This window comes from Phaethon aethereus, assembly GCF_964289735.1.
Source record: "Phaethon aethereus genome assembly, chromosome: 18".
NCBI classification, from domain to species: domain Eukaryota; kingdom Metazoa; phylum Chordata; class Aves; order Phaethontiformes; family Phaethontidae; genus Phaethon; species Phaethon aethereus.
The window spans coordinates 11,556,258-11,583,226 of NC_138594.1; the positions used below are offsets into that span (position 1 = coordinate 11,556,258).

At 44.7% G+C, this 26,969-nt stretch overlaps 1 protein-coding gene across 1 annotated transcript; it reads right to left on the reverse strand.

Moving 5' to 3' along the window:
* Positions 1 to 3,076: 3,076 nt before the first annotated feature.
* Positions 3,077 to 26,286, reverse strand: LOC309411612 (ATP-binding cassette sub-family A member 9-like; the record flags this gene model as incomplete). Its single annotated transcript, XM_082008284.1, has 37 exons — positions 3,077 to 3,166; positions 3,292 to 3,347; positions 3,440 to 3,519; positions 3,690 to 3,830; positions 4,115 to 4,234; positions 4,846 to 4,940; positions 5,668 to 5,743; positions 6,232 to 6,410; positions 7,120 to 7,211; positions 7,474 to 7,588; positions 7,924 to 8,044; positions 9,250 to 9,341; positions 9,885 to 9,953; positions 10,844 to 10,957; positions 11,118 to 11,288; positions 11,677 to 11,790; positions 12,334 to 12,471; positions 12,883 to 13,010; positions 13,335 to 13,501; positions 13,797 to 13,956; positions 14,510 to 14,629; positions 15,098 to 15,237; positions 15,802 to 15,892; positions 16,439 to 16,577; positions 16,927 to 17,046; positions 17,371 to 17,546; positions 18,016 to 18,126; positions 19,110 to 19,168; positions 19,921 to 20,092; positions 20,747 to 20,879; positions 21,459 to 21,644; positions 22,151 to 22,289; positions 23,075 to 23,301; positions 23,985 to 24,085; positions 25,028 to 25,183; positions 25,391 to 25,601; positions 26,128 to 26,286. The coding sequence occupies 37 exons, from the start codon at positions 26,284 to 26,286 to the stop codon at positions 3,077 to 3,079; spliced, it is 4,758 nt and encodes a 1,585-aa protein (XP_081864410.1).
* Positions 26,287 to 26,969: the final 683 nt, after the last annotated feature.

Genomic DNA, 26,969 nt, shown 5'->3' on the forward strand with positions numbered 1-26,969 from the left:
ACACCGCTGGAGTTCCAGCTTCACACCCAGGAGTTCCCAGGTGGGGTAGAGTGCTGGTGCACCAGGTACCCATCATGGGCGTCACACGTGGCCTCCCTCCTCATCAGCCCTCAGCATTGCCTGACCCCCAGCCGTGCTGCCGCAAAGCTTGGGCAGTTGGGGAAAACGTGGCAGAATTGATTTCATTATTCCTTCGGTATTTCAGGGGGAATTTTTAACAGTGTAAGATGGACAGAAGACTTTCAAAATTCAGTCTTTAACTTACACTGCACATAGGGAAAGAAATCTGCTCCTCACGTGGGCTGGATTACTTACAATACTGAGATGAACCTACCACATCCTCTTAGCGCTGAGAAACACAGGAAATACACCTCCACCATAACCTGAGCTCCATTTGCGTGTTATTTCATATCAAAGTAAGGTTAAAAAGACTCTATTGCCTTTAAATAGTCACTAAGCTCGGTCACAAGCTTAACTCAGCCTGTTAGAAAGATGCCCAGTGTCCCACCCTACACATTCATATTCTCATCCAGCGTTATTAATGGTGTTACTAAGTGCTAGATGTTTTCATACCTTTTAAATAACAATTTTTATTTGTTTTAAGAAGAACGTTTAAGCCTTACCTTAACGGGAAGGTTTGAAAGGAATCCAGAGCTTGTCCTTTGCGGAGTGTCTGTAAAAGCAGAGATGCTGACCCTCCCTGGGAGGGACTTACCGGGTGTCACAGCGGCTTTGTCCACGCACTTGTTTTTTTTTTCACTCGGGCACTCCTGCCAAAAAGGCATTCCTCACACCATCACTTCGCTTTTCCTTGGCTGCCTCCCCCCTTCCTCCTTGGCAGATTTTCAGATTTATTTATGTTGTAAAAGGCAAACAGAGCATATTGTTGTTGAGTTGCTGGAGCGGATTCTCTGAAAAGTTACTCAGGAAATTCTTGAGCCTTGGCCAAGAGAAGAAAAATGAGCCCAAAACCAAATCACACAAAAATCCTTTCTCTGGCAAACGCTGTTATGTTTCTCGGTGCAGCAAGAGAGCCTGCAGTCAACACGGTATCTCGGCACGCTGCTGAGGGCGGAGGAGCAAACGGTGACCCTCGCGCATCGCCGAACGGCAAAGGTTGCCTTTGCAAACTGGTTCAGTGCCACCAGCCCCGGTGTCGGAAGAGCGGTGAAGCACTGCCTCCCGGATAGCAACAGCTCTCCGGAGTGGAAAAAAAAGGGATTGTAAACATTAAAATAAACTTCTCCTGACTAACTTTGTGCTTCTAGAGGGATCGGGTTCGATTTCACCCCCAGGCTGAGCACAAGGAGCACGCCTGCCCCTCCGTCGGCCACCACAGCATCCCTGCCGTGGCATGGCTGAGCGACCAGCGGTGGGAGGGAGCAGCGACCAGCGGGGACAGAGGCTGGGCTTGTGAACGCGCAGGAGCTGGATCGTCTTCTCTTTGCTCTGCCTAGTGGGAAAAAACACCCCTAAGATTCAAATAACGTTCAGATGTTTCGGTAAGGCACATTGCAGAGGCGTAACGAGTCAGGACACAGGATCAAGACCTGTCCCCAGGACATCTCTGTGGTGTACAAACCTTCTCCTCCCCTTTCAGCCCCTCTTTGCATACGGGAAAAAAACCCACCTTAAGTGGAGAAGTGGATATGCCAGGTCCCAGCGAGTGAATCTCAAGCAAAGACACCTCCCTGCCCGCCTCCGACAGAGGCACTGATGTCTGGAGCTCCTACGGGAAGCAGCTCTCTGGCTGTGTGGGGCGGCTGCTCCGGGGGCTTCTCCTGGCAGGAGCAGCCCATCGCTTGAGCCACGGCAGCCACCGGCTGGGACCTGCTTGCCCGCATCCCTGCCTGCATTGCCTGGACACGCATCTGTGCCTGCGTAATCCACCTGCATCATCCTTGCCTGCATTGCCCGTACCTGCGTCATCCAGACCTGCACTGCCAGCATCATCCACATGAAGCCGGGGAGACCGTGGCGTGGGTGAGGGTCTTGCTGCTGTGTCTGTCTCATGGGACGGCACTGCCCCTGTCTTCCAGTGGGTCCCCAGCTCAGCCTTTCCCAGAGACTGGGGGGGTGCTGGGGGGACAGGGCGACAAGGCACAAGGGGAGATACCTGGCTGCCTCAACGTAGGGACTTTCTACTTTTTTTTAACTTTTATTATTATTATTTAAAGCTAGCCCTGGCAGGCAGATGTCTAAGAAGAGATGCTGCTCTGCTCAGACAGGGCTAGGGTGCTGGTGCTTGCCCCCATCTCCCCACCAGTGCCCCCATGCCTCCCAAGCACCCACAGAGGGTGGGTGCTAGCGAGGAGCCCACCCCATCTTCCTGACCACCAAAGCAAGTCAGACACACATCCTGCGGCCAGAAGACCTGTTCAACCTACTGTCCTGCCCCAGCTTTACTTTGGGCCAAAGCACATCTTATTTTCACTCCAGCTAATAATTGGGTTTTTTTTAAAGATGGTGATCTAAGAGCTGCCAGTTTTCATTACACTTTTCCAGGGACTGCTGAGTCCTTTCCTCTCTCTGTGTCCCCAGTGGTGGGGAGCAGAGATGGGCCAAGGTGGCCTGAGCCGGAACACACAGCGACAGCAGCTTTTTGGGTCAAAGCGCAGCCCTGCACCCCTCCGTCAGAAAACACCAGCCGTGTTGGCAGCGTGACACCAGCCAGAAGGTGCTTCCCAGGACTGAGCGAGCCAAAGCTCTGCTGTCCTCCTGCCGTGGACGAGTGAGGGTTTAAGAGCCTCCTCTGAGTTTGCACGAGTCCCCCCAGCGCCCAAGCCCCCACGCGCAGTGCCTGCCTTGGGACCAGCAATTCATTCTGGCAGGGTTATTCCTCAGCACGGCAAATCTTCACGAGTCGCTCCGAGCAGGGCTATGGATGAATGGCGGGATTCAGAGGATAAAGGCTTTATTTATTAAAATAATCATTCTTTTTTTCTTTGTGAGGCAGGAAGCTTGCAGGGCTGTATGTGATGTGACACAGATAACCAAGTCCTAAGGCTGCATCTGATCACGTGTATTAGTAACACTGATGAACTATGCTGAATATTTTCTTTGGAGGCTGCAGGGTTCAGGGGTGAAGTGGTCTCTGCTCCACAGCCCCGCTGGATGCCACATCCAGGTCGTGCTCCTCCAGGTCCTGGGTGAGGTCTACAAACGCCTACAACGCAACGCAGCAGAAACACCCCTATTATTGCCAAGGTCTGCTGGTATCCACACCGGTCACAAGCTACTTTTTCTTTTTATACAGGCAGTTTCTAGCCCGTAACTTCTACATTAACATACCTGTTGCAAAGTGTTCAATGACAAGCTGTACTCCTCAAGCCTGAAATTCTGTTTAGCTGCGGAGGGATGGAGAAAGCATCCTTAAAAAACAAATATATATGAACAACTTGAAAGCCATCTTCTTACTTAACTGATTGTTTCTTTTTACCTGCTTCTAGCTTGGAGAAAGACTGGGACAGAGGTAGTGCATCTTCCATTGGTATCTTGTAGATGAGCAAAGAAGAAGTTCTGAAAAAGTAATAAAAAAATTAATTCATCTTTTCGTGACTCAGCGCCAAGGTTTAGGGGTGCTTGTAGGGTCACTGTACTCCCAGGTAAATTATTGAGCAAGCTCAGTAGGAGCAACAGAGCATCCCAGCACAAGTCCAAGCTGGGTGTGCAGCCCACGGGACAGTGACCTTTCTTGCCGAGCCGCGTGGGGGAAGAAGCGCAGAATTTCAGCGTGGAGAGCATCACTTTGCCCCATGTCCGTCATTTTGACTTCTAGGTGGTAAGTTGTGCCAAACTTCCTTTTCAGATCCTCAAGGGAGCCAATGTAACTGCAGAGGAGGGAAAACAGTGCTCAAATCATCATAAACAGCAAATAAAGCAATCACTGGATATGAGCAGCTGAAATATATATCCTCTTATTCATCAGCGGTTTATACCGTGCTGCTAAAACAACTTACCTCCTCCCAAAACTACATTCATTACACACTTGGGACAAAACAAACCAACATTTTCTATTAATTAGATTAAAAAGAAAAACCAAACAAAGAAAACCCCGAAGCCCAGGCTAAAAATCAGGTGGCATCCCGGTGAGCGACGTGATGCCGGTGCCCACCGTAGCTGCCCTGACACCAGGATGGCCACTCGGTCGCACGTCGCCGCCGCCTCCTCCAGGTACCGCGTGCTGAGGATTCCTGCCCGCTCCTTGCTTTTCATGGTGGTCTGAATCACCTTCCTAGGAACAGAGGGGTCACAGTTACTTCACAGGAGTAGCCAAAGAAAAATCTCCCATTTTGCATCTCCCTCCCAAAAAACAACTGAAACGATAAAATTATAGAAAAGTGGATGACTATTTAAAAGACTTCAGTTATCTTGCTTAAAGATGACATGTGGATGCCTATGCTATGTTGCAATTTGTCACGTCAGCATCCCTCCAGATTTTACACTTCCAGGGTAAACTGTTGATGAAAAGCTAGAGCAAGCACTAGGGCTGAGTGATGAAAAGAACGAACTACCTGTACTTTCATCTCGTGCTCTGAGGAAAACAGGAGTTTTGTCTTTCGTACCAAGTGCACGGGCTCCGCTGGAGTCCGCTCAGATTTTTTGGGTGCACTACCATTAAGATTAAACCTGATGGTTAGCAAGGACTTACTGCCTGCTGAGCAATGAGTTTAGCAAGTGGCACCCGGTGCCCTGTGCATTAGGAAAAAGGGAAAACAGGGATGTACTCTGGCACCGGGGCAGAACCTCTTTGCTTGGCCAGCGGTTACTAGAATTGTGAGGGTAAGACACACCCTGTTAAATCTGTTCCACACGTCCCGGTTCCGCTAAAACGGGGCTGCTCACCGCATGCGGCGCTGCCCTTTCAGGTCCATGCCCGCTGACGGCTCGTCCCAAAGCATTACCCTCAGGTCTCCCAGGACGCTCAGCGCGAAACACAGCTGAAACGGGAAAGACAAGAAGGGCAGGGCAGATCTGCTTTTACTTTACCCGCAAAACTGGTCAGTTGTCCTGGTACGTCTTCACCCCTGTGAATCTTGTAGAAGCTGAAGCTTCATTTTTTTTTTTTAATCTTGATTCCAAAATGCAGGAGCAACAGGTATTAAAAAAAAACAAAACACCACCTCAGGTGTTCTTAGTTAACTTTTTAATCTCCCAGAATCATCTTTCCTCAAAACCCCCAAGCCTGCCAAAGACCTGAAAGTGGTTTTCCATCCCATTTACTGGCAGATGCACATGGCGGGGCATGAAAAGGTGATTAGCTTGTAAATCCAATTTGTGGTTAGCATTTCTTAAACACACAATGTGGGAGAGGGGGGTGTCCTGCCAAGCTGGACAAAAACTATTGATGAAAACAAATCACGCCAGGAACCTACTTTGCCCTATCTGCTTCTGTGTTATAAGGAAGTAATTCCCTTTGAAACGATAAGGATCTGAAATTTTTTTTTTTCTATTTGACTTTAATTTTAGGCTTCAGTCCAAGAAGAAAATTTCTACTTTGTGCAACAAAAAATCCCCAAACTTTTACAACATCAAGCACCATATTCTACTCTCACTGACACCAGGGCAAGGAACCCAACACATCCTCAAGCTTGAATGAAGGTTTTCTGTGCACCACGTTCAAGGGAGAAAGAGCAGGATTTGCTCAAACACAAATCTAACACGTACCTTTCTGGCTTCTCCAGCAGATAACCTCCTCGCTGGGGTTTTTAAATGCTTCTGGAGATCCAAGGCCTTTGCTATGCTGTGGGGAATAGAAAGGAAAAATACTGAAATGACCATCTCTCTCTGCTAACGCCGTGGTCAGGGGTACTGAGGAACCGGAGGCTAACATACATGTTCTGGCTGATATGCATCACCTTGTGTCACTTGGTGATTTTAGTCCTAGCTCACATGGTAAAATTAAGGCATTTTTGCAGAAACTCGAGAGCGTAAGCACAACTAATGAGAGAAGGGAGCTACTCATGTAACTAGCCATGAACTGGAGCAAGTTTAATTTTTTCCTGAAGTTTTCTAGATAAACTAGGGTTAAGATCTTCACAGCCAAGGGGTTGAGAACAGTATAAAGTAGCAGGTCTCATCAGAAGGAGACCCAGTTTCTCTAAGGTAAAGAGGCACCGAAGGTGCTGCCTCTTACTTGCACTAGCCAGGTTTGTCCGCACAAAAACCCTTCCCTGCCCCGTGCCTCCGGAGGGGGAAAGAACCGAAAGCTCGGAGCATTTGTCTCTGTACCGGCTGATGGCAGCAGCTGCATCCTCTCTCCTCATCCCTCTCACGGCCGCGTACGCCTCCAGATGCTGGCGCACCGCGAGGTCTGGCCAGAGCGGGTCCCGCTGCGGGCAGCAGCCCAGGCGCCCCGGGCCGCCCTGCCCCGCGGAGGCGGCCGCGGCGTGGCGGCCCTGGAGCAGCACCTGCACAAACACACGCACGCTTGCGTCGCCGTAGAGCGTTATTCCGGGGTGAAGCAGCGAACCCCTTGGAAACGCAGTAATGTTCCCCCCCGCGTGGCGAGGCACACCGTGGGAACGGAAGAGCAGCATCACGGGAGCGACCATCTCCATCTGCCACCGCTCCTGCTCCCCTGAACCCAAAGGGCGTTCTCTGCCGTAAAACTTGGGGTAGTAGTACCGATGGGAGACTATCTTTTCCTAGTAACACTTTTCTGTTTCAGTCCCAAATCTGTAACAGCAATGGCATTTCCCCTCCCCCAGCACAGATCATTAATCATCCTGGACTTAATTAAGTGATGGATTGTTACTGGCCCAACCCTGTTCACATTCGTTTTCAATTTCCTGGTTTTGCAAGGCTGTTTATGAAGAGCGTTGTTTTTTTTTAGACATCAACATTTTTTTACGGGGCTTGTGAAACTTCACGATGGGTTTCAAACGCGCACTGAAGATTTTGCGTAGCTCAAACCCTTAAATCTGTAACATCGATTTTGATGAAAACTAGAACATGCTTTGAGTAAATCAACACTTTCTTCTTACTTCTGTAACTATCCAGGGCTGCACGTACATAAATTCCCCGACTTAAGGGCTGCACTGCCAGCTTGCCTTATCACATCTTTCATTTAGAAAGGCATCAAGATCAACCCCCAAACACGCCAAAGGAATCACCTACCTCGCCGGCAGTCACCGTTGTGTCTCCAGAAATCATGCTTATAGTTGTGCTTTTTCCAGCTCCGTTGGGTCCTAACAAACCTAATACTTCTCCTGGAACAAATATGCAAGAACTGTTAATAATAATTATTGTTAATAAGACCTTCTTCCCTGTGCGCTAGGTAATATCTAAAAGTGCAGTAAGAGAAAGGGTTGTTCATTAACCTATCCCAATAAATTAAAACTGTGAATGCAGGAGCCCAGGTGCATTGGGTCTGGTTGCACACAAGAAAGTTCTAACAAAAATATGGTCTCCAAATGTGACCTTCACATTGGATTTTAGTCATTTATAGGAGGTTAGGCAAAATACTTGAACCTTTTTTAACACTAAAAGAGAGATTTTTGACAGCAACTTTCTTCTTTTTCTTAAAGATGGAACTGGCTTTCTTGTCTTCATATTCCTTGCGCAAACTGTTGACAACGATAACTGGCTCCTGTGAAGAGACGAAGTGGGAAATAAAAACTCTCATCCTATCCCATGACACAGCTCATCTGTTCTTACCATTAAGTATGACTCTTTAAAGAGAAACTTGCTAAATTAAGAGTCCAAGAAACAGAGCAACAGAAAAAAAGGAGAAAAAGCAGGATAGGAATAAAGATATAGTGTCAGCTAAATTCCTTCTGGTGCCAGGGCAGCCGTGGGCTGGATGGCGAGATGTGCGCTTGGACATCAGATCAGTAAATAGTAAGCGCATGAGCTAAGAAAGAGGAGACAGGTCTGAAGATGGAGAATGAAAAAGAAAAGAAGCCAGAAGGCTGGTTTCACCTCGTCCTGCTGCAGGGAGGCCATCGCGCTCCTCACCCTCTCCCTCTCTGCCTGGACTTCTGGGGGTTCCTCCCCAGGGTGGTCCCTGTTCTGGCGGGCGACCGCTCTCCTCTGCTGGATCCTATGACCGGAGGAGGAGAGATGGTGTCACCAGGAATCACTTCCAAAAAGTCTCGGATTTACAAGTTTGTTCCCAGGGCAGCGCCAATGTAGCGCCCCACAATATTTATTTGAATTCAGAGAGCTGTTCCACAGACAGCGTTTGCTCAAATATTTGTTCATGGGGAGAAGAAAAACATCCCACTGGCATGCATGAGAAAATAAAGGCCAACTTTAGCTTTTCTTTCATCATTAAGTATTGACTGGTCCCCCGCTCGACACATGCCCACGATCTGTTCAAGGAGAATTAAAATACACGGGGCAGGTTTTCAAAGCTATTTGGGCGTTTAACTCCTAGCTGAGTCACATTTGTTAACGTTTGACAATTTAATATTTTCTACAGATGTTTTCCCCCCATGGCTTAGGTGGTCACTCGCATGCTGTTGGCAACAGGTAAGAGAGCAGGTAGCAGACGACCCCAGCCTGACGAAGCTTTAGGGGAAGTCTCTGTCCTGCAGAGAGCAGTTCTGACACATTTGAAAAGGAGTTAAAATGTTGGATTTAAATTTGTAACTATTAATTTAGCCAGCTGTAGTGAAATGTCCTGAAACCTCAGCTATGAAGCTTAATTTAAAAAAAAAGCTTCAATCACATTTATTATTCTGTCTAGGACATTGCAGTTCAACTGACCTTCTATTGCAACACACTGGGTGGGAATTTACCTCCAGACACATTCAGGGAAACTCCAGTAAGTAAAGCTGGAAACTGTAATGACCCAAAGGAATAAAAAAATCCCTCCCTTCATTCTCAATTTCCTCCTCTCCAGATAAACTGATTAAGACTAAAAATATGAGCTTTATCCACACTTTGCAAAATGTTTTTAAGTTCATTCCTCCTCTCCTCCTGCTGTCAGGGGTGAGCCACAGAATCATTAAGGACCTTTAAGATCATCAAGTCCAACCATCAGCCCAACCCCACCGTGCCCACTGAACCATGTCCCGAAGTGCCACGTTCACGTGTTTTTTGAACACCTCCAGTGATGGTGACTCCACCATCTCCCTGGGCAGCCTGTGCCAATGCTTGACCACTCTCTCAGTGAAGAAATTTTTCCTAATATCTAGCCTAAATAGGAGGGTCCTGCCTGACTGTGCAGCACTGAGCCCACCCTACAGACTGGGATAACCGTGGCTCACAAGGCACCCTGGCACCCGGCTGCTCGGGACGCACCTGAAGACGGGATCAAGTCTTGTAACTGCTTCTCCGTATCTCATCTCCAAACAGCGCAGGAGAAAAGCAAAAATCACACAATGGATGTAAGGCTAAAAAGAAATAAGGAATTAGGTTTGTATGGAGACAAGGTAACAACACACTCAATTAATTTTTATTATAAGGGCATGCAGGGACCGAGCTCATTTACTTCAGCTATTGAAAAGGTCCAAAAGGGGAAGAGGCTAAATCGATGCTTTGCATACATGTCCATCTCATATGCAGATCATTTGCAAAGCCTTGACTTGATACTGCAGTTTTGGCTCGGATAATCTGCATCACAACAGACATCCTACAGGATCAGAGACTACATCTTTCTTTTGCAGAAGCAGCGTTAGACTGATTACGAATATCTCTGCCTTATACATGAGCTCCGCTTAATCCTCTCACCATTTTTGCACATATGGTACAGCACCCAGGGGTCACGAGAGACACAAGCCCATGATTACTTGCATGTACCTCCCCTGCCAGCATTTAATGTGAAACTTTGACCACATAACCCATGCTTTATTTGTGGGGAGAGTTATACAAGCCCAGTGCAAGTCCATTAGAACGGTCATCCTTTCCAAAACAACCATCATCAAACTGCTCCTTACTGCAAAGACAGCTACGAAGACGTGATTCCATGACTCAAGAGGACCGATACTGTGAAACAATGAGAAACGCTACAAGAAAAGAAAATATCAGTTGATTAGAAAAATTCCTTAGCGCGGTGTGCCTCAGTGCAGGGTCGGAGCAAGTGTGGGACGTAGGGATGCTTAGCTTTTCTCCAGGAGGGGGTTGAGGAACTTTGATCTGTACTTTTTTTTGGTTCCTATTGCCTCAAAGAACTGCAGCTTCCTTGGCTACAGCTAATTCAGAGGTGCTTCAAATCAGCCAGGTTAGCTCGACCTTTTCCACTGTTGCATCTCTCTTCCCAGTCCTGTCATCTCCTTCTGCCAGATCACTTCATCCCTCCAAGTCTTCCCACTCCACCGCCTTCCCCTCCCATGCTACCCTGGCTGCCAAGGTACAGTCACGGTAACAGCCTTTTGTAACGAAACAAACTAAGAAGATCCCAATCAAACAGCGATTAACAAGTCAAATCTTGGTCCTTTCTCTCACTCCAGAGCCTGGACCTTTTCTTCTCCTGTTGTCTTTTCTCACTCTGTCTTTTTGACACTTTGTCAGACTTTTTGTCTTTTGGCACTTTGAGACAGGGAATTTGGAAAGTGCCTCTTGCTTTTCCAGTTTGCACCACTAGGACCATTACTGAATTTAGTAGGACGTGTTTACTTACTGGTGCAGAGAAAATCAACCAGCCCAGCAGTGGAAACACAGGAATCAAAGTAGAGAAGGTGAAGTAAAGTGCTTCATGTAGGTCACTGAGCATATAGAGAGTGAAATTCACCTGGAATAAAGCAGAAAATGTATTTTCAATATTCATGTTGTTAAAAACTAGGCTATTTGTCACTGATTTGGGTCATTCTGCTGAGTATCAGTATATTTGAAGTGAGAACTCAAATGGCAAGGTGTGTACATCAGACACTTCAGGGCGAAGGTTCACTTCACTTACCAGAATGAAGATGAAAGACCAAATGTAACGATTGCTCCGTCCCGTGCGAAATTTAAAGGCAATTAAATAGACGAGGAGGACAAGAGATACTCCGTAACCAATGGCACAAATGATCTAGAGAGAGACTGATGTCAGCGACGAGGAGATGGACGTGGGTGTATGAAGGCCTGCCTGAAGCAGTCCATTTCAATTCAAATATTTAATGCAAAAACTCACTGCGAAATGAGGGAGGGGGATTTGTGGCTGCTCATTTTCCCGTACGTAAAGAGCTCACCAGGGGCAGGATGGTGACAGCCTGCAAGGGGCAGACGGGGTTGAAGAGCAGCACGACCCCGAACATGAGGCACACCAGGGTCCAGAAGAGTGGGACGTCCACCAGCGCCTGCCCGCACCAGTATGCTGAGGGGAAGAGCCCCGCGAGCCGCAGCTGGGCACGAGCCTGGAGCTGCAAAAGCAAATGGGGAAAGGGAGCTGATTCAGAAGAGCCCGGAACACCGTTCCTGCTCTTCCTCCTCCTTCTCCATTACTCTCACTCCTCCCTTCCCTGGATGAGCTTTCCTCTCCTTTCCAAGCTCTTTCAATTCTTTCTTAGTTCTACTATTGTTTAAAAACACATCGTTCTTAAAAAGAAAAAAAAAAAAAAAGTTAAATCCTCCTGACCCCAAAATCTTTAGTAATGCCCAAGTTGTTCTGAGCTTCACCGATTCCCTGAGGTGCAGGGTACCAAAGCGTGTTACCAGGGTACCAGCCCACCGGCACAAGAGCTGCTCTCCAGAGACATCACATTTGCATTCGCTTCTTGTGTGAGACCACTTTCCACACATGCTTTTTACCTTGTAATCCTCCATGCTGCTCACCGCAAAGTGAGGAGGCAAACCGGCAGCCAAAATCAGCATGTAGCTGAGACAGATGAAAAAAAAATGACTCTTTACTTCTGGGTTTCGCGTCTGCAGAAGAGAAATTCGGAAGTCATCAGTAATCAACAGCTGCCCAGGGAATTTCTGGCTGGGTCAATGCTCACAGGATGACTAAAGCTACAAGCGAGTGCTAACACTTACGGTAAATAATCTGCGTTGAAGAATACAAAGCAATTTTAAAACAGCATTTAGGCTAAAAGTATTTGAATTACTGTAAATTGTTGAGGGTAGAGACCATCTTTTGGTGCTGATTAGCGTCAAATAGATGCTGAAGCAAGGTAGGGCTTGCAAGTGTTGCGGTTGTATTCCTAACATACTGCCACATAGCACAAGCTTGAATGTCCTGTGGCACTGAAACCCCTATAGAGCTCTTAAACACTGCAGAAGAAATGATCATTAAATAGCACCGGTGTTGACTGCTGAGCAATGCCCCCAGCAACTGGCCAGCAGCTGGACCACTGACCCCAACCCTTGCAGGTTGCTCATCCAACCACTTTTCCAACCCATCCAGTTCTTACCACCTCAGCGTGGCTTTTTTTAATTAATTTTCACCAAGAAAGGCAGGACACTCACGTTATAAAAGGGCTCGCTCCAGACGCGGATACGTGCAGTGCAATTGAAGAGCCTTAGGAAGGTGTTGCTGAGGATGTTCACAAGCATGGGGAAACAGTTGATGGGTTCTGCACTGCACATGACTGTGAATCGGTAGCTCTGAAGACGTAAGAGCAAAAGATGTTACCTTCGTGCCCATGAGAGGTGTGTGGAGGAGCTGACCACAGCGAGGGGTTTAGAGAAAAGCAATGACAAAAGACAGACAGGTTTATTGGTGGGACTGCAGAGACCTGGAAGCGTGCTCACAGGCACCGCGAGCAAAGCGATCGATAAAAACAACAATTTCTGGAGAAAAGCACAAAAGACTTGAATTAATGCTTTTCTCTAAAGATCACTGTAAAAAAGCCTGCAGTGGAAAGAACCAAATATAATCCTGGTTTCCCACAAACAGGATTACTGATACTATTTAATATGTCAGATAAATATTTTCCCTTTTGCTGTGCCTCGTTTAAACAAATTTCAGAAAATCATGTTGACATACAGGATGAAAGAAGAGAAAATATCACTCACCTTGTCTTCCAGGGATATTTTTATAGCTCCATTATGTAGTGGAATGCTTGGGATGTTTTTCTCAAGAGTAATTTCTGGCATTATGTTTTGAGACTTCAAAGCCACAATGAAATCCTCAATTTCTGATCCTGAAATCAAGTCAAAAACAGAAATTAGAATAATTATGTTTTTTTTCCTTTAAATATAAAGTTTCTTATAGACAAGTTCCCACTTACAAAGCAGAGGAATGTTAACAAAAAAAAAATCATTCAGAATCTAAGCAAACTTACATTGTCTATATTTTTTTCCTATTTTAGTTAAAAGGGATTTGCTTTTGCTCAGAAGAAAACACTTCCTAAGGCCAGAAATATATAAAGGAACATACAGAAAGAGTAAGGCAAGGCTGATCTATCAACTCTAAGAGGACTCAGAGTGGTGCAGAAAGTGAATCAACATCACATGTTCTTTTTCACCTGTATCATTGAAGATGAGAAGATTTGTAGACTTATTCTGAATTTTCTCTTCAGTGGGAAGAAAATACGAGCTAGCTGTGATTTCCCAGTTGCCAGAGCCGTCCCACAGTTGAAATCCAATGAAAAGCATAAGCATTGGAAGGATAAATATTCCAAAGAACAACAATCTAGATGGAAAAACAGACCATAAGTCTCGGGGAACTCCACCTTTGACTAATTGTGTGATTTATGTTGAGAAAGGCAAGGGGAAATTTAAAACTTTAGCAATTCAGGGCTCTACCAGTAAATTCTAACTGTCCTTATTACTGCAGCTTTTAACCATTTCCCATCTAATTCTTAGCTTCCAAACATCTCCACCAGTATTTAAGCCTTCCCTCAGCCACTCAAGAGAATGATTAAATCCTTTGAAAAGCACCAAGCCAGCACAAGGGCTGCAGAGTAGCCGAGAGTTCCCGTACTTACATGGACCTGAGAAACTTTCCTTCGTGCTTTAGTTTTAAGAAGCGAACTCTCATCACGGCACACACTTGCTGCCTCCAGAGTGCCATCCCGCTCACTGCCGCGATCCCCTGTTCAGAAAACACCAGGAGGCTTTGGTCCTTCTCCTCAAGGTCTCCGTCTTCTGCGTGTTCACCACAAGAAACATCATTATCCACAAAGAGCGTGCAAAGGACGAGTTTTAAGTGCAAACAATCAACAAGGATCTTCTTTTCTGAATAGAGGAACACTTTTAATTTTTTAGCCAGAAAACAAACAAGGGCAGAGAAAAGGGGACATAATTATCTGGAATATAATTTACATTGGTGAATTCAGACTGGCTGATCCTGGGCTCATACGACAACACATCCAGTATCTTCACTGGCCTTGTGAAATGCCTTCTGGCTAGTTTACCTCTTCCCACCTCCTGGTCTGGGCAACATACCCTTCAAAGGCAAATACCCTTCCAACATCAGTCTTAATTCATGTGCTTAAAAGCCCATGGGAGGTTGAGACTGAATCATCTAGACTTCTCCAAGAAGATATTCTTCACTAAAAGAAGGCTCAATACAACTGCAACTCTTGACCTACCAAAAGCTACCAAAATTCACATTTAACAGAAGTTTATTAGATATTTAATTAAAACATATGTATATATGTAACCTTAATCACACCACACTTGCAAACTGGAGTTTTACCTTCTTGATCAACGGCTTCCTCGCCCTCCAGCTTCAGGAAAACATCTTCCAGGGTTGTCCTGCTAACCTCATAATTAACAACCCCCTGCAAAAGACTGTTCTCCAGATGGCTGAACAGATCTGCATGACAGAAACAGCCAGACTCAGCCCAACGACCAAGGCTAGCATTGAGCAGAAACTCAGACTGGCATGATTAACGTTGTACGTTCTAATGTTCACATAATTAATCTCCGTAACTTAAAAGCCACGGCAAAATTATTGTGCTCTTTAGAGGTAAGCGGAAACTTCAGAGTTCTTGATTACCACGGGCCTTCCTGGTGGGACAACTCTCATCCTGAAACCAGAGGAGACTCAGTGGGTTTTATTTCGTAGATTAATTGGTGGGTTTTCTTTTGTTCATCCACAGTATTAATATTAGCATGTACTTTAGAGGCTTGCTTTAAGGCTGGTGTTTATGCAGCTCCGGGTTTCCAAATCCCATGCAGTACGGACAAGGAAATATATTCCCTTCGCAGCAACTTTGCTTTCTGCTTTTCCCACCACTTAGTTTCCCTTTACAACCCTGATGCAACGACAGGCTTTTCTTACCTGGGAAGCTGTCGGTGTTTTCCAGAGGCAGCATATAACACAGCTCGCCCCGCTTCTGTCCTTTGAGCACGGCATTGGGGATGTACTGTCTGACCAGGGATGATGTAAGCTCGGGGTCACACAGGTCATTTATGCGCATTCTGTTTGTATTAAAAAGCAATTGCTATAATATTAAATGAGAAAAACGTGCATGCGTCATCCGTTTAAAATATAAAGCCAGAGGTTGTTCTTCAAGCCATAGGGAAACCTATGTGGGAACTTTTATAGATGTCTGCAGTGCCCCTGGTTTTGCCATGCAGCGAGAAATAGTTGAGGTTAAGAATAATGATCCTGGCCAACACTGCTAAACCAAGAACACAGACATTAAAATCCAAAGAAAAACAACTTTACATTAAAGTCATCACTGGCACCACAGAGCATGTGGAAATTGCAATTCATCTTACTCTGGTCCCCTTTTGGCTGCGAAGGAGGTTGCAAAGTCATTTTAGCTACATACTCAGAGCTTTCAAGATTGGGTTCCAAGGAAAAGCAGCTTGCTATCCAAAGCAAGATATTTTTGGCAGCCTCAAAAGTCTTCTAAAATGAACTGTTGAGATTTCTATTACTCTATATAGAAACTCCATAGGGACACAGACTCTACAAGAAAATACATCAACGAGAAGCTTTTCATAAAAAGAGTGATGACCAAAAAGAAAAGGATTTACCTTAAGTGATAGCCAATTCCCCATTTTCTCTTCAGGTACAGAGATGAGCCAACACACTGTAATCTCCCATTTGAGAGAAACGCTTTCCGATCTAAGGAGATACGAATACAAAGGATTTAGGGGGAATTTACAACAGTGCAGTAGACTGACCTCACTCTGCTCCTTCTGAACTCAACAGACATTTTTATAATGAAGTCGAGAGGAGTAAAACCAGGCCACTGTTGAAGTTTTTTTTTCTTTTTGAACTGCTGCCTTTCTCCTAAGCACCAAGGGTAATCTTTTAATTACGTATTCTTGTGTATAGGCTTGTGGAAAATTTCCCATGCAGCCCGGAAGCAATAAGAAAATAGGAAAGATATTACTTCAAACAATATCACTAATTTGTGTGGGTGCTGCTAGTGGTACATCCAGATAATATGCCTCTGCTTCATCCTGAAGCAGAGCATGAGCAAGGTCTTGGTAGGGCAGGTCAGTCCAGTTTTAGCCTTTGCTCAGCCTGGGTTGGGTGGTCGCTATCAGACAAAATGTGTCCAGCAAGCAGAGACTGCACCATGGCAGGACCCATACATGGGCTCTGCAATGGGAAATCCTCGTTTTCAAGCTGCAGGTCAGCCGCAGCGTGAAAATCTGAGCTCACCAGCATGAGCATCAGCCTCCTCCATGGACTGGGTTGCGAAGAGCGTCACGCGTCCAGCCTGGCGTTCCTTCAGAAGGTTCCACACATGGTGCCTGGAGCAGGGATCCAACCCAGCCGTCGGCTCATCTAAAAGCAACACCTGCAAAAGCGAGCAAGATCAGACCTCCACATGCCCAAGCCAGCATGTCCATGTTTACATCGTTTCATTTCATGCTTTTGATGATCTAACTCTTAACAATAAAAAGCATCCTCAAATATCAGCCATTTTTATTGTTTTTTCTCCTGTGACAATATTATTACCCTTTTCATTTAAAACACGGTTCTCATTGACCTAGATTCCTTGATCCTTCAGCAGCCTAGTGAATTAGTAGGTCAGCAGACTTGGAGTGCCAGGGCAAAAGTACAAATGTCCGCACGCCAAATCAAAATGCAAAACTATGTGCTAAAGCGGTATGCATTGTGTGTGTGTAAATATGACTGGTACCTACCTGGGGATTTCCTAAAATTGCAATTCCAAGAGACAATTTTCTTTTTTGTCCCCCACTCAGATCATTGGCATGGACATCCTGAAGGTCGGCGAGGTCCAACATCGCGAGAACTTTCTGCACCTTGGCAATATACAAAGACAAGAGCCAGATTCCCAAAGTACTTGTCACGTTTTAATTCATACATGGCTACACACAGTACAGGAGAGTATAACTTCAAGATTTTAAAATTATCTACTTTAAATGGCTTGGCTTAGAGATAAGTACTGCAAGTCTGAATTCTAAGTCCTATGACATGAGGATAAGAAAGAACTGAAAAAATGTTTCTCCCCTAAATTAGAGTTGTTCTCATTTCCACAGAACAAGATGCTGTTGATAATCTTTTACAAAGAAAGCTCAAGGTGTCCAAGATGCTGTAAAACAGAGGTCAGACAAGCACATACCAACCTCTTGCTCTACTTCCTTCCACTGAATCCCCTTGATGTGAGCAAAAGTTCTCAGGTTTTCCTTCACCGTTAAGGCTTCAAAATGCAAATTAAATTGGGGGCAAATCCCAACCATTCCCTGAATTCCTTCCATATCTTGTACTTCAGACACTTTGTAGTTGTATATCATTGCAGAACCTGCCCACAGGAATGAATGAAACAAATTTCATACTGTACAGTATTTCCCAGTTATAAGGGGAAAGCCGACTGCTGTGTGTTCTTACCTCCGACATTAATTCCAGCACTGAGGGTGTTTCTCAAGTGTTTATATAGCAAGGTAAAATAACTTCGTTTTGCCCAAAGCTTTAATACCATTCAAAATATTTTAGAGCACCAAATCTCTCCCTTAAGAACTAAAACATATTTCCTATAGGTATGCAGCTCATGGAAAACATCAGGCCATCCAGATGGAGAAATAACCATCTGTGTGGACACATGAGCGTATCCACAAGGGATGTATTAGCCCTGAAGCTCACGTTGAAGGAGAAAGCTGCACTGACAATGAGCCAGACTGAATAACCGATGGAAAACTTGTTTTTTTGCATCTTTAGCCCCTTACACTTGAAAAAACAAAGAGCTTCTTGTCTTCAGCGTTCCATCATCTTACCTGCTGAAGGCTTGGAAAATCCGCTGAGAACATTTAAGAGAGCAGTTTTTCCAGATCCACTGTGACCAAGTAATGCAGTGATCTGGCCTTCATATATATTTAAGGAAAAACCTAGAACAGAAACAGGAAAACATTAGGACGGAGGTTTGTGAGAAACAGACTTGTACCCATAGCTTGCTCCCAAGTATAGCGGTGGAGTGACACTTCTTTTGAAGCCGAGAGTCAAAAACACAGATCCAAAAGCATGGGTTGCATCTTTGGAAGTTAGGACTAAACTTAGTAAGGAACTTGCCATCATGAAATTGATTGAATTGAGGGAACAAGTGTATTAGCTTCAGTATTTAAAGAATTTTGACTTCTGTTTTCTGTGAGGTTCATAACTTTTTGATTTAGCATGGCTCAAAAGAGAGCCCACAGAAAGAGAAAAGCCCATAGCCTTTCCAACACATGAGATTTCAAGAGTTATTTCAAAGCAGCCAGACTTTCCTACCTCATTTCCTTTTTAAAAAAAAAAAAGACTTATTTTGTATTTTTGTGGGTTCTTTGTGTTGAGGGTTTTTTTACTCAATACAAACCTTTGAGACCATATTGATATTTTCACTGTCACTTGGTGTTCTTGTTAAACAAAGGCATTTAACTAATATCCCACAACGATGCCATGACTATGCCACCTACTTGCGTACCTGTGGTTGGCAGATGTGCAAGTGCTTGTTGAACACTGGTCAGCCAGTGACAGCAGACTTGGCTCTAGCCAGCGACCAAAAATAAAAAGTTTTGTTTGCCCAGAAGAGTTTACTTTTTGAGAGGGAGGGTTGGGAAGTGGTTTTTGTAGTGGTTCATAGCTGCAAAACCCACAGCTTTTAAGGAAACTTCTGCTCTTGCAAAAAAATAATAAATAGTAATTTTCCTGGAGTGAACAGGAAGGTAACAACCTGGTAGAAATTTGCCAGTAATTTACCCCAGCAGAAATAACCATTGCATAATGCATTTTAATAGTGCTGGAGGCAGAATTAAAAACACCCAGTACATTTCATAACAGTTTGGGTTCACATCTGGTGAAAAATGAAATTAAAGTATTCCAAAACCTCTCTTACCCCTTAAAGCTTCGGTTCTCTTGTCCTTCTTCTTGTATGTTTTTTTTATATTGTTTAGTCTAAAGGAAAGGTAAGCAAGCCATTACTATTGAATCTCACAATTTTGGCATGTTTCCTCTGCCTCGAAGTAACCTTTGAAAATTATTGGAAGAACATATCTCAACCTTCTCCTCAAACTGGTCCTGCGCATTACCCTCAGGGGTTAGTGTAATTCCATCTGAAGGAATTGTTTTATATAATTCATTTCTTGTACCCTTAAAAGCAGAATTAACTAATGTACTTTTCTAAAAGATGTTTAAAAGATTTCGAAGTCAAACTCAGTGAATAAAACAGGAGGCCATAGAGAATGAGAAAACACGTGGTTATATAATTAAAAGTGATGACCTAGCTATTATTTTAGCAGATTTAGATTTGCTTTCTAGTAATAGGCAACGGGCAGCAACAGCAATGGGCCAAACTAGCCCCGTAAGGTTGTAAATAAGAGCACCTTACGCAGCACACTCCAGCAGCAGTGTTCTTAAAGACGGTGGTGGAGGGGAACAGACTCGCTGCTGCTGCTCTGCAAAGAGGAAATTGCTGGGTAGCAAGTCGGTCCCTGGCACCGAAGATGCACCATGTCCAATAAATGTTCAAATCCGGCTCTGGAGCAGAACGCAACACTGAACAAACCCTTCCTTTCACGTGTTTGCCATTGACCGTATCTGTATACGTTAGGCGGCTCAGTCTAACGTCCACCGGCGCAATACAGCTACGCTGTCTAGAGTCAAATATAACATATAGGGTTATGTTTTTTATGCCTACGTGTCTTTACCTGATTGCTTCCTTCCCATCGAAGCCTGGAGGCATCGGCTCGGCATTACTGCTGAGGACAGGATCACGGCGGCTCTCGCCGCCAGCTCTCACCCCCATATATCCGCTCCTGGGCTTGAACCAGTATGACGGTCTCAGGAAGAACATAGGTGGATATGGTACTCCATATTTGCCTAATTCAGAGACAAAGAAGGTGAAATATCAACAAAAAACTACTATGTGCCCACTCAACCTTGATAAATGCCATGTCCAGCCATCTCCTCCTCTACAACAGTAGCAGCCAGCCTTTAGGATTGGTAAGTTCTGCAAAGTGATCCACCCACCCGTATCTGTACATGCAGGTGGGGAACCATCACAGCAAAGACCTCGTTGACCACCTCTTTGGCCCAGAGGCTGTAGGAAAATCAGGTCAAGTCCTACAACATCCTTTTAAACGCAGTGGTTAGGGCTGCTGGAGCAGATGTAGAGGATCTCAGTTCCTTGCTGCAAGATTTAGTGTTCCTTTTGGAGCCTGTTTTTGAAGCAGGGCCAATTGAGGTAGCTACATGCACCCAGCTTCTGGAAAACAGGATTCCTCCCAACCATTTTTTCACAAGCAATAGAACAAATGCAGTTTTCAACCCCTCGTATTATAAGGCATGGCTCATAGCTGTTAAGATGCCATTCCACAACCCAACCAGCTCTCTGCCAGGACAACTTTTTTGTTGCTCCACATAGTTTACAGCTTTCTCGGCTCTCTCCCACCGCTTCTTTTCCCTGTGAGGGGAAAGGATTATAGAAGAAAAATGCAAAGAAATCTGTATTCTTTCCCTCACGTTTCTACTTACCAGGTAAAACCTTGTCAAAGTAGATGGCCAACAGCAAATACAAGACACTGTCAAGGGGCAGGACGATGTATAGGTTAAAGAAAGGGTACAATTCTGGTGTAAGGACTGGTCCATATTTTTCTAATTTTACCATCTAGGGGGGAAAAAAGTGCAAGTCAGATGGAACAATTCCTTTAGCCAGAAATAATACATGCAAGCCATTGCTGTGTCATCATGACCATTTTCACCAGAAACCCATGCCCACACGTGATCGTGACACCGTTTCCAGGGCAACACTTTATTATGACCACAAGTATCCGAAGTGCTTCAGTAAGCTGAATTCAAAGTTGTGCAGAAGAAGTTTCTACACCAGAAGAGTGAGGTTCACAGTATTTGCCGAGGCAGCACTTCAAGACCTCATGGTTCTTGCAGATCTTGGTAGCCACCAAGCATCCCACTGCTGCAATAATTTTCCAGAGACTGACATTTATTGTATATACAGAGCTGGTAAAACTCGTGATGCAGTTGGGAGTCTAACTACATTTGTTATGAAATAGCACGTACTTCTTGGCGTCAAGTTTTCTTTTTACAAAACATCCAGGGCAGAGGGGCGTGATTGGGTCGTTATGGCAATGCAAATTATGTACAGCAGCTACTGTTACCTGGCAGAAGTCTGCAGCGTGTTTGCTGTGGGCTGAACTTTTATCACGTGCTGGCTTTATTTGGAACATACCTTTGAGATGCCAGCTGTAAAGGCAAAAGGACTGAAGAGATTAAAAATCCATTCTGAAGATGGCGGTAGTTTTTCAAACAGTGTCAGAAAGCCCAGCAATCCAAAGACGATGTGAAGGACAAATCCCACGAAGCTGGCAATATTTGGCTGCTTTAACAACGAGCTGAGCATGAAACAGAAGTGAATCTGCAGCAGAGAAAACCAGTACTTAGCAGGATGCATTTCTGCTGGTGATGAAAAAAAACCAACGGGAAAATTCAACAAGCAAGACCAGGGACGCAGTGAGTTTCAGTTGTCCCCTACAGATGTACATGGCACATCACAAGGCTTGCACCATTTAGCAGACAGCTCTGATATTTAGGGCAGGTCTATAGGGACGGACAGATCAGACCCCCCTCGGCCTCCCGAGGAGGCTGGATGCGAGGAGGAAGCCCTGGCCCCAGGGGCACACGGCATCAGCCTTCCCACTAGTGCTGGTGTTAGCACCTCTCCTTACTCTGATTTCAAGTCAGAATCTCCCAAAATGTTGTAATATATTAGCCTACAAATTGTAACAATAAATCCCAGTAGCGGAGAAGTTTTTATTACTTTCTCACATAATGCCCAACCCCAGACTAGTCTTTGAGTTTTAGAAGTTTTAATTAGGAAATGAAAAAATTGTGCATCGTTTAACAACGCAAAAGCAGACTTACGGATGCTATGCCATAAGAGAAATAAAAAAAATATATTTCAAGAAAGTTGTGATCGTAGATGACTCCTCTAATCGTGATCAGTGTCAGCAGGCTTGCCGTTACGGAAACATAGATGGTGTACAGCAAGCTCCAGGATAACCTACGAATGAAGGCACGGTTATTGTTGCCTCAGGACGTGACAGCACATGCCACTCCACGGCCACCACAAGACATACCCTTTTTAATCCAAATACACTTCCATTTACAGTTTCCAGACTGGAAAGGTGCAATATCCGTGTCTTGCACCTACCCAAATCTCTGCAGATGCAAAGAGCCACAGGGCATCTAAGCAGAGGCTCTGTGGCCGGGACCACTTACGTCCATGCTTTTCCTAATGATGTGAAATATTCATGCTCAGAAGGCTCGGAAGCCTGTTTTGATAGACCCTAAGTCCCTCCTGTGCTTCATCGTTTGCAGTTTTCTCCAAAATCTGTTGTTTCTTCACTTTTTGTGTTCTTCGTGTATATCCACCCATTTCCAGGAGGCAAACAACACCTCAACACAAGAACCTTGCTACACTCAGAGTGCCCTTTCTCTTTTTTTTTTTGGGGTAGAGTGCCGAGCTAAGCATAACAAACAACAACAAAACCATGTTTTCAGAGCAACGTGCTTGGAAACTGAGGTCCTCCAGCAAATGGTAGGTTACAGATAAAAGCAGCAAAGGTTTTGCTTCCCCAAGGGGCGAAACGCGGCTTCAGAGCGCCCGGCTGCGTGGTTGAGCAATTGTCAACGACTGCTGCTGGGGTCTGGGGAATTAACACCGCGCTGAGCGGTGCTACCGGAGCCGCATCCACCCTCCGAGCGAGCGTGCACCTCGTATAATAGAGATAACACAGAAGAGAAGCTAATTCCTGTAATTACACCGTTTATTTCTCCGAGACTTACCAGAACGCGATATCTTGCAAACCCATTGCTCTCATTAAGACCTTGAGCTGCTTCTTCTCTCTTATAACTTTCACTGATAAAAAGTACATATATGGGGAGAAGCACAGTATAATGTAAATAATGAACCAAATATAATCCAGTTTATACACAGGTTTGACGGGGGGTGATTTCAGACGAACGCCACTAATTGACTTCATCTCTTCCCAGACAGAATGGTTTGTTTTCATCTGAAGAAAATAAATTCACCGTTAATTTGATTTTCTGTAATGAAACAGCCAACATCAGAACAAACAGGTTTTCACAAGCATTAACGTTACTAGTTTGTCAATAACATTATTACATTAATAAGTGGCAAATAACCTCAATATTTACATCTGGATAGTAAATATTGAGATAGATGGAAGAGTTTGTCACTGAATAATACAGTTTTGTCCCTATTGAATAGTTCACTTCTGTTTTTCAAAACCGACCAGTCTAATAAAATAAAACCTCAAAGACAGGACAAAAATTTTGGTAATAGTGTTTCTATTGATTTTACTTTAATTTTTCCTGTAGACTTATAAATAAAAAATGAAAGAGAAAAAAAAAAGAAAAAAGGAAGTGTGGCAACACATGGGCACAAACGGACTGTCAACCTCTAAGTCAGCCACTGCCCAGTGTTATTCCACGGGTGGGTTTTGGCTGCTAATTTTCAACATAAGATAGGAAACCTCTTGCACCCAAGGAAAAGATGGAATTTGCCAAGACGATCTATCATTCTTTTAACTTTTGAATCACACTATGCATTTAAAAAATGAATGATCACAGAAAATGAACTGGTTGGGGATTTTTAATTTTATTTGGGTTTTTTCAGCGCACAGGTAACTCTAGAAGGAACAGAAAGCATGTTTTCCATCATAATCATACTTACTTCTATGACTGCTGCATCAATGCTGGACTGCACTGATAGGAAACCAGCATACCAGTACAAAGGGACTTTGCAGTTACTTGATGAAAAATTGGAGCAGGTATCTGTGAGGAAAAAAAAAAAAAAAAAAAGATTTTTATCTATATATTTCCATAGATGTCTATATAAATGCTTATGTATATGTGTGGGGTTGAAAATGTATTTGACATAAGAGATAGGAAATCAGGATTTAGTTTTACTCATCCTTTTTCCCGGAGCAGCCACTTTTCTCCAAGAATAATGTGGTATTGGGAGTTGGTGGCTTTGGCTCCATGGACCACCTGAGGTGGCACCAAGCCCGTCGTCACAGCGCAGGACAGCGGCCACGCTCAGCTCTCCCGCTTCGGCCGGAGCCTGGGCTCAAAGTGCAGCAACCACAAGTGTGCCCAGCACCGGGGGCAGGAGAGGAGCATGGCTAGTGAACCCAGGGCACGCTGGCCGGGGGTCATGTCGGAGAGGAGCTACTGACTTGTGTAGACAGGATAAATAGCCTCTCCATCACCTCCATTCTCCAAGACCTGCTCTTAGAAAAATACCTTTCCCCCCCATCAACTGAGGAACTCACTTGAATTTTATCTGTTAATAAGCCTACTTTTTGTTTCGGCTCGTTTACTACTCTTAGTAAATAGGAGCACATTTGGTCAAAGCAGCAGCAACGTGGACAAACGCGTGCGCAGGTTTATGTTTTAATGTATTAAACAAGTGTCTGTGCACTGCATGTTAGAAGTACATTAGTGCACGCATGATGCTCATTTTCAGGGCATGATAAGACATAGAAGGGAGGGGGACAACAAGGACTGTGGATAACGTGTATGTGTTCTTAAAATTTTTTTCTCTGCCATTTGTTTCCTTCTAAGTGAACAAAACCTCAGATTCTAATTAATATCCTTCTTGAAGCAGTTAGCACACACAGCCTTGATCCCTTCCAAGCGGCATGGCAGCACAGAGATCCACCTAAGCATTTTAAAGCGTACAACCAAGTTCTCTGGTTTCATTTATTTTGTTACCGATGTGTTCAAAGGCATCATTTGGAGATACCACACTGTAGCTTTGAAATCTGAGACTGTAGGAGAAGTCATCCTTAAAAACAACACCAATAATGTCTTCAAAAACTCCTCTTGTTTCCAATTTTTTCTCATTTTCCACCTCTTCTATAATTACACCTGTTATTTAAAGAAAAAAAAGAGACAAGACTAAAACCACCACAGCTGAAATTTTGATTACTCGTGCAACAACATGAAAATGGGCATCAGGCACAATCTGTACCCTCAAAAATTGTGACGTCCAAGTCCTTCTCTCCCCCCAGCACAATGAGGACTGTGTCAGGGTGGGTTCGGGCAGCTGTAACAAGGGTTTAAGAGCAGCGTTACCCGTCAGTGCAGAATCCGAAGCCACTTTGCTCATTATTCGCCTGGTGGTGTTTGTTGTAGGTGTGTATGCGAGTGTGACTCCCACAGCGTTGAAGGCTGGATCATTTAACCGTCCGAGGAAGTCGTAAGGGATTTCTTGCCGCGGGTAGTGGAATATCATAGTTGACGATGTTTGTATTACTAAGAGAAAAACCACCAGTGTAATCCATTCCTAGACGAAGGGAAGGAAATGCAAAAGTGAGTGGCAGCTCAGTGACTTGGAGGTTGGGTGGCATGGAAGGTGTCTTCAAGGACCCTTCTCCTCCAGCGCTGATCTGGCTGCACGATCCGGCTCCTCCGGCCGTGAATGCCGCCTTTCTGTAGATGAGGAATTGCTGTTTCACCGGTGTAATAATTTTAAAATATGAGGAATGTTTCAAGCGAAAAACATGTTTTCTTAGTAGCGGAGCCAACAAGGTCCGTTGACAATTTCACATCCGTAATGGTGAATTGGACATTGTGTTCCTCTGGGCAGCGCAGAAATGGGGTCAACAACCAAAAGCAACCAGCAAGGTCTGTAACAAGCCCTTATTATGCCGTGATATTGCAGCGTCACGGGAAGAAGTGTAACTGCTGACATTTTGCAGAGAAGCACGTTACCAGCTAGGGCTTCTCATGTATCACCAAGCATAAAAACCGCATGTGCAAATACATCGTAGTGGAAATCCTAACGTCCCTTTGGAAGAACCGATACTTGCCTGAAAACTTTCTGTCTTCATCCTCCACATGAGAAGAATATTTTTCCAGAGGAGAGCACGGGTTTGCTGAAATATTTTTGAGGCTTTCTTGAATATCCCCTGCATTTTCCCAGCTCGGATGAGAAAGGAAATAATATAATTTAGAATAAAACAGCTCATGAAGTTAATACATTTACTCGGGTAAAGGCCGCCTCAGAGGAAGCTAATGACATGCCAAAGGTTAAGAGCTTTTCTCCATTTTACAATTTGGACAACCAAGGGGAAGTTTGAAGGAAATGGTCCATGATCGCACAAGGGAACAGAGAGCTGGCTTGGACTCAGCTGCCTCTTCCACATGCACAGATTCATCCTTCTTCATCCCAAAGAAAAGAGGCTTTGTAGAAAGAGGCATTCAACCGGTTATAGTTCGATCCTTCATCTACATAAAATTAACAACAGAAAAGCCAGTCTGTACTGTACTAAAAACGCGAGGGGGTTGAATGGCATGTAGAAGAAAGAAGATTAAAATTTTAATTTTCTTCTTTTATTCAAAATACTTAAAACACACATAATCTGCAGCAGCATTGTCAAGTCCAGCTCCTGGGTGCAGGAGCTCTGGTTTTACGTCTCACATACCCCTGAGCCTCAGACCCTGCATTTCCCACAGCGAATTTATGTCCTGCTTTAAACACGCGGTCTGTTGGCAAACCACTGCTCGCCTGCCCTAGATATTGGAACTAGACCCTCAAACAACCCCATTGCTTACACGCCTTCCCCCCACATCGTCTTCAGGGGGAAGGCAGCTGCTGCCCAGGAGGTGGTTAGATGCTAAAAGTAGCCTAAAATAGATGCTGCCACCATCT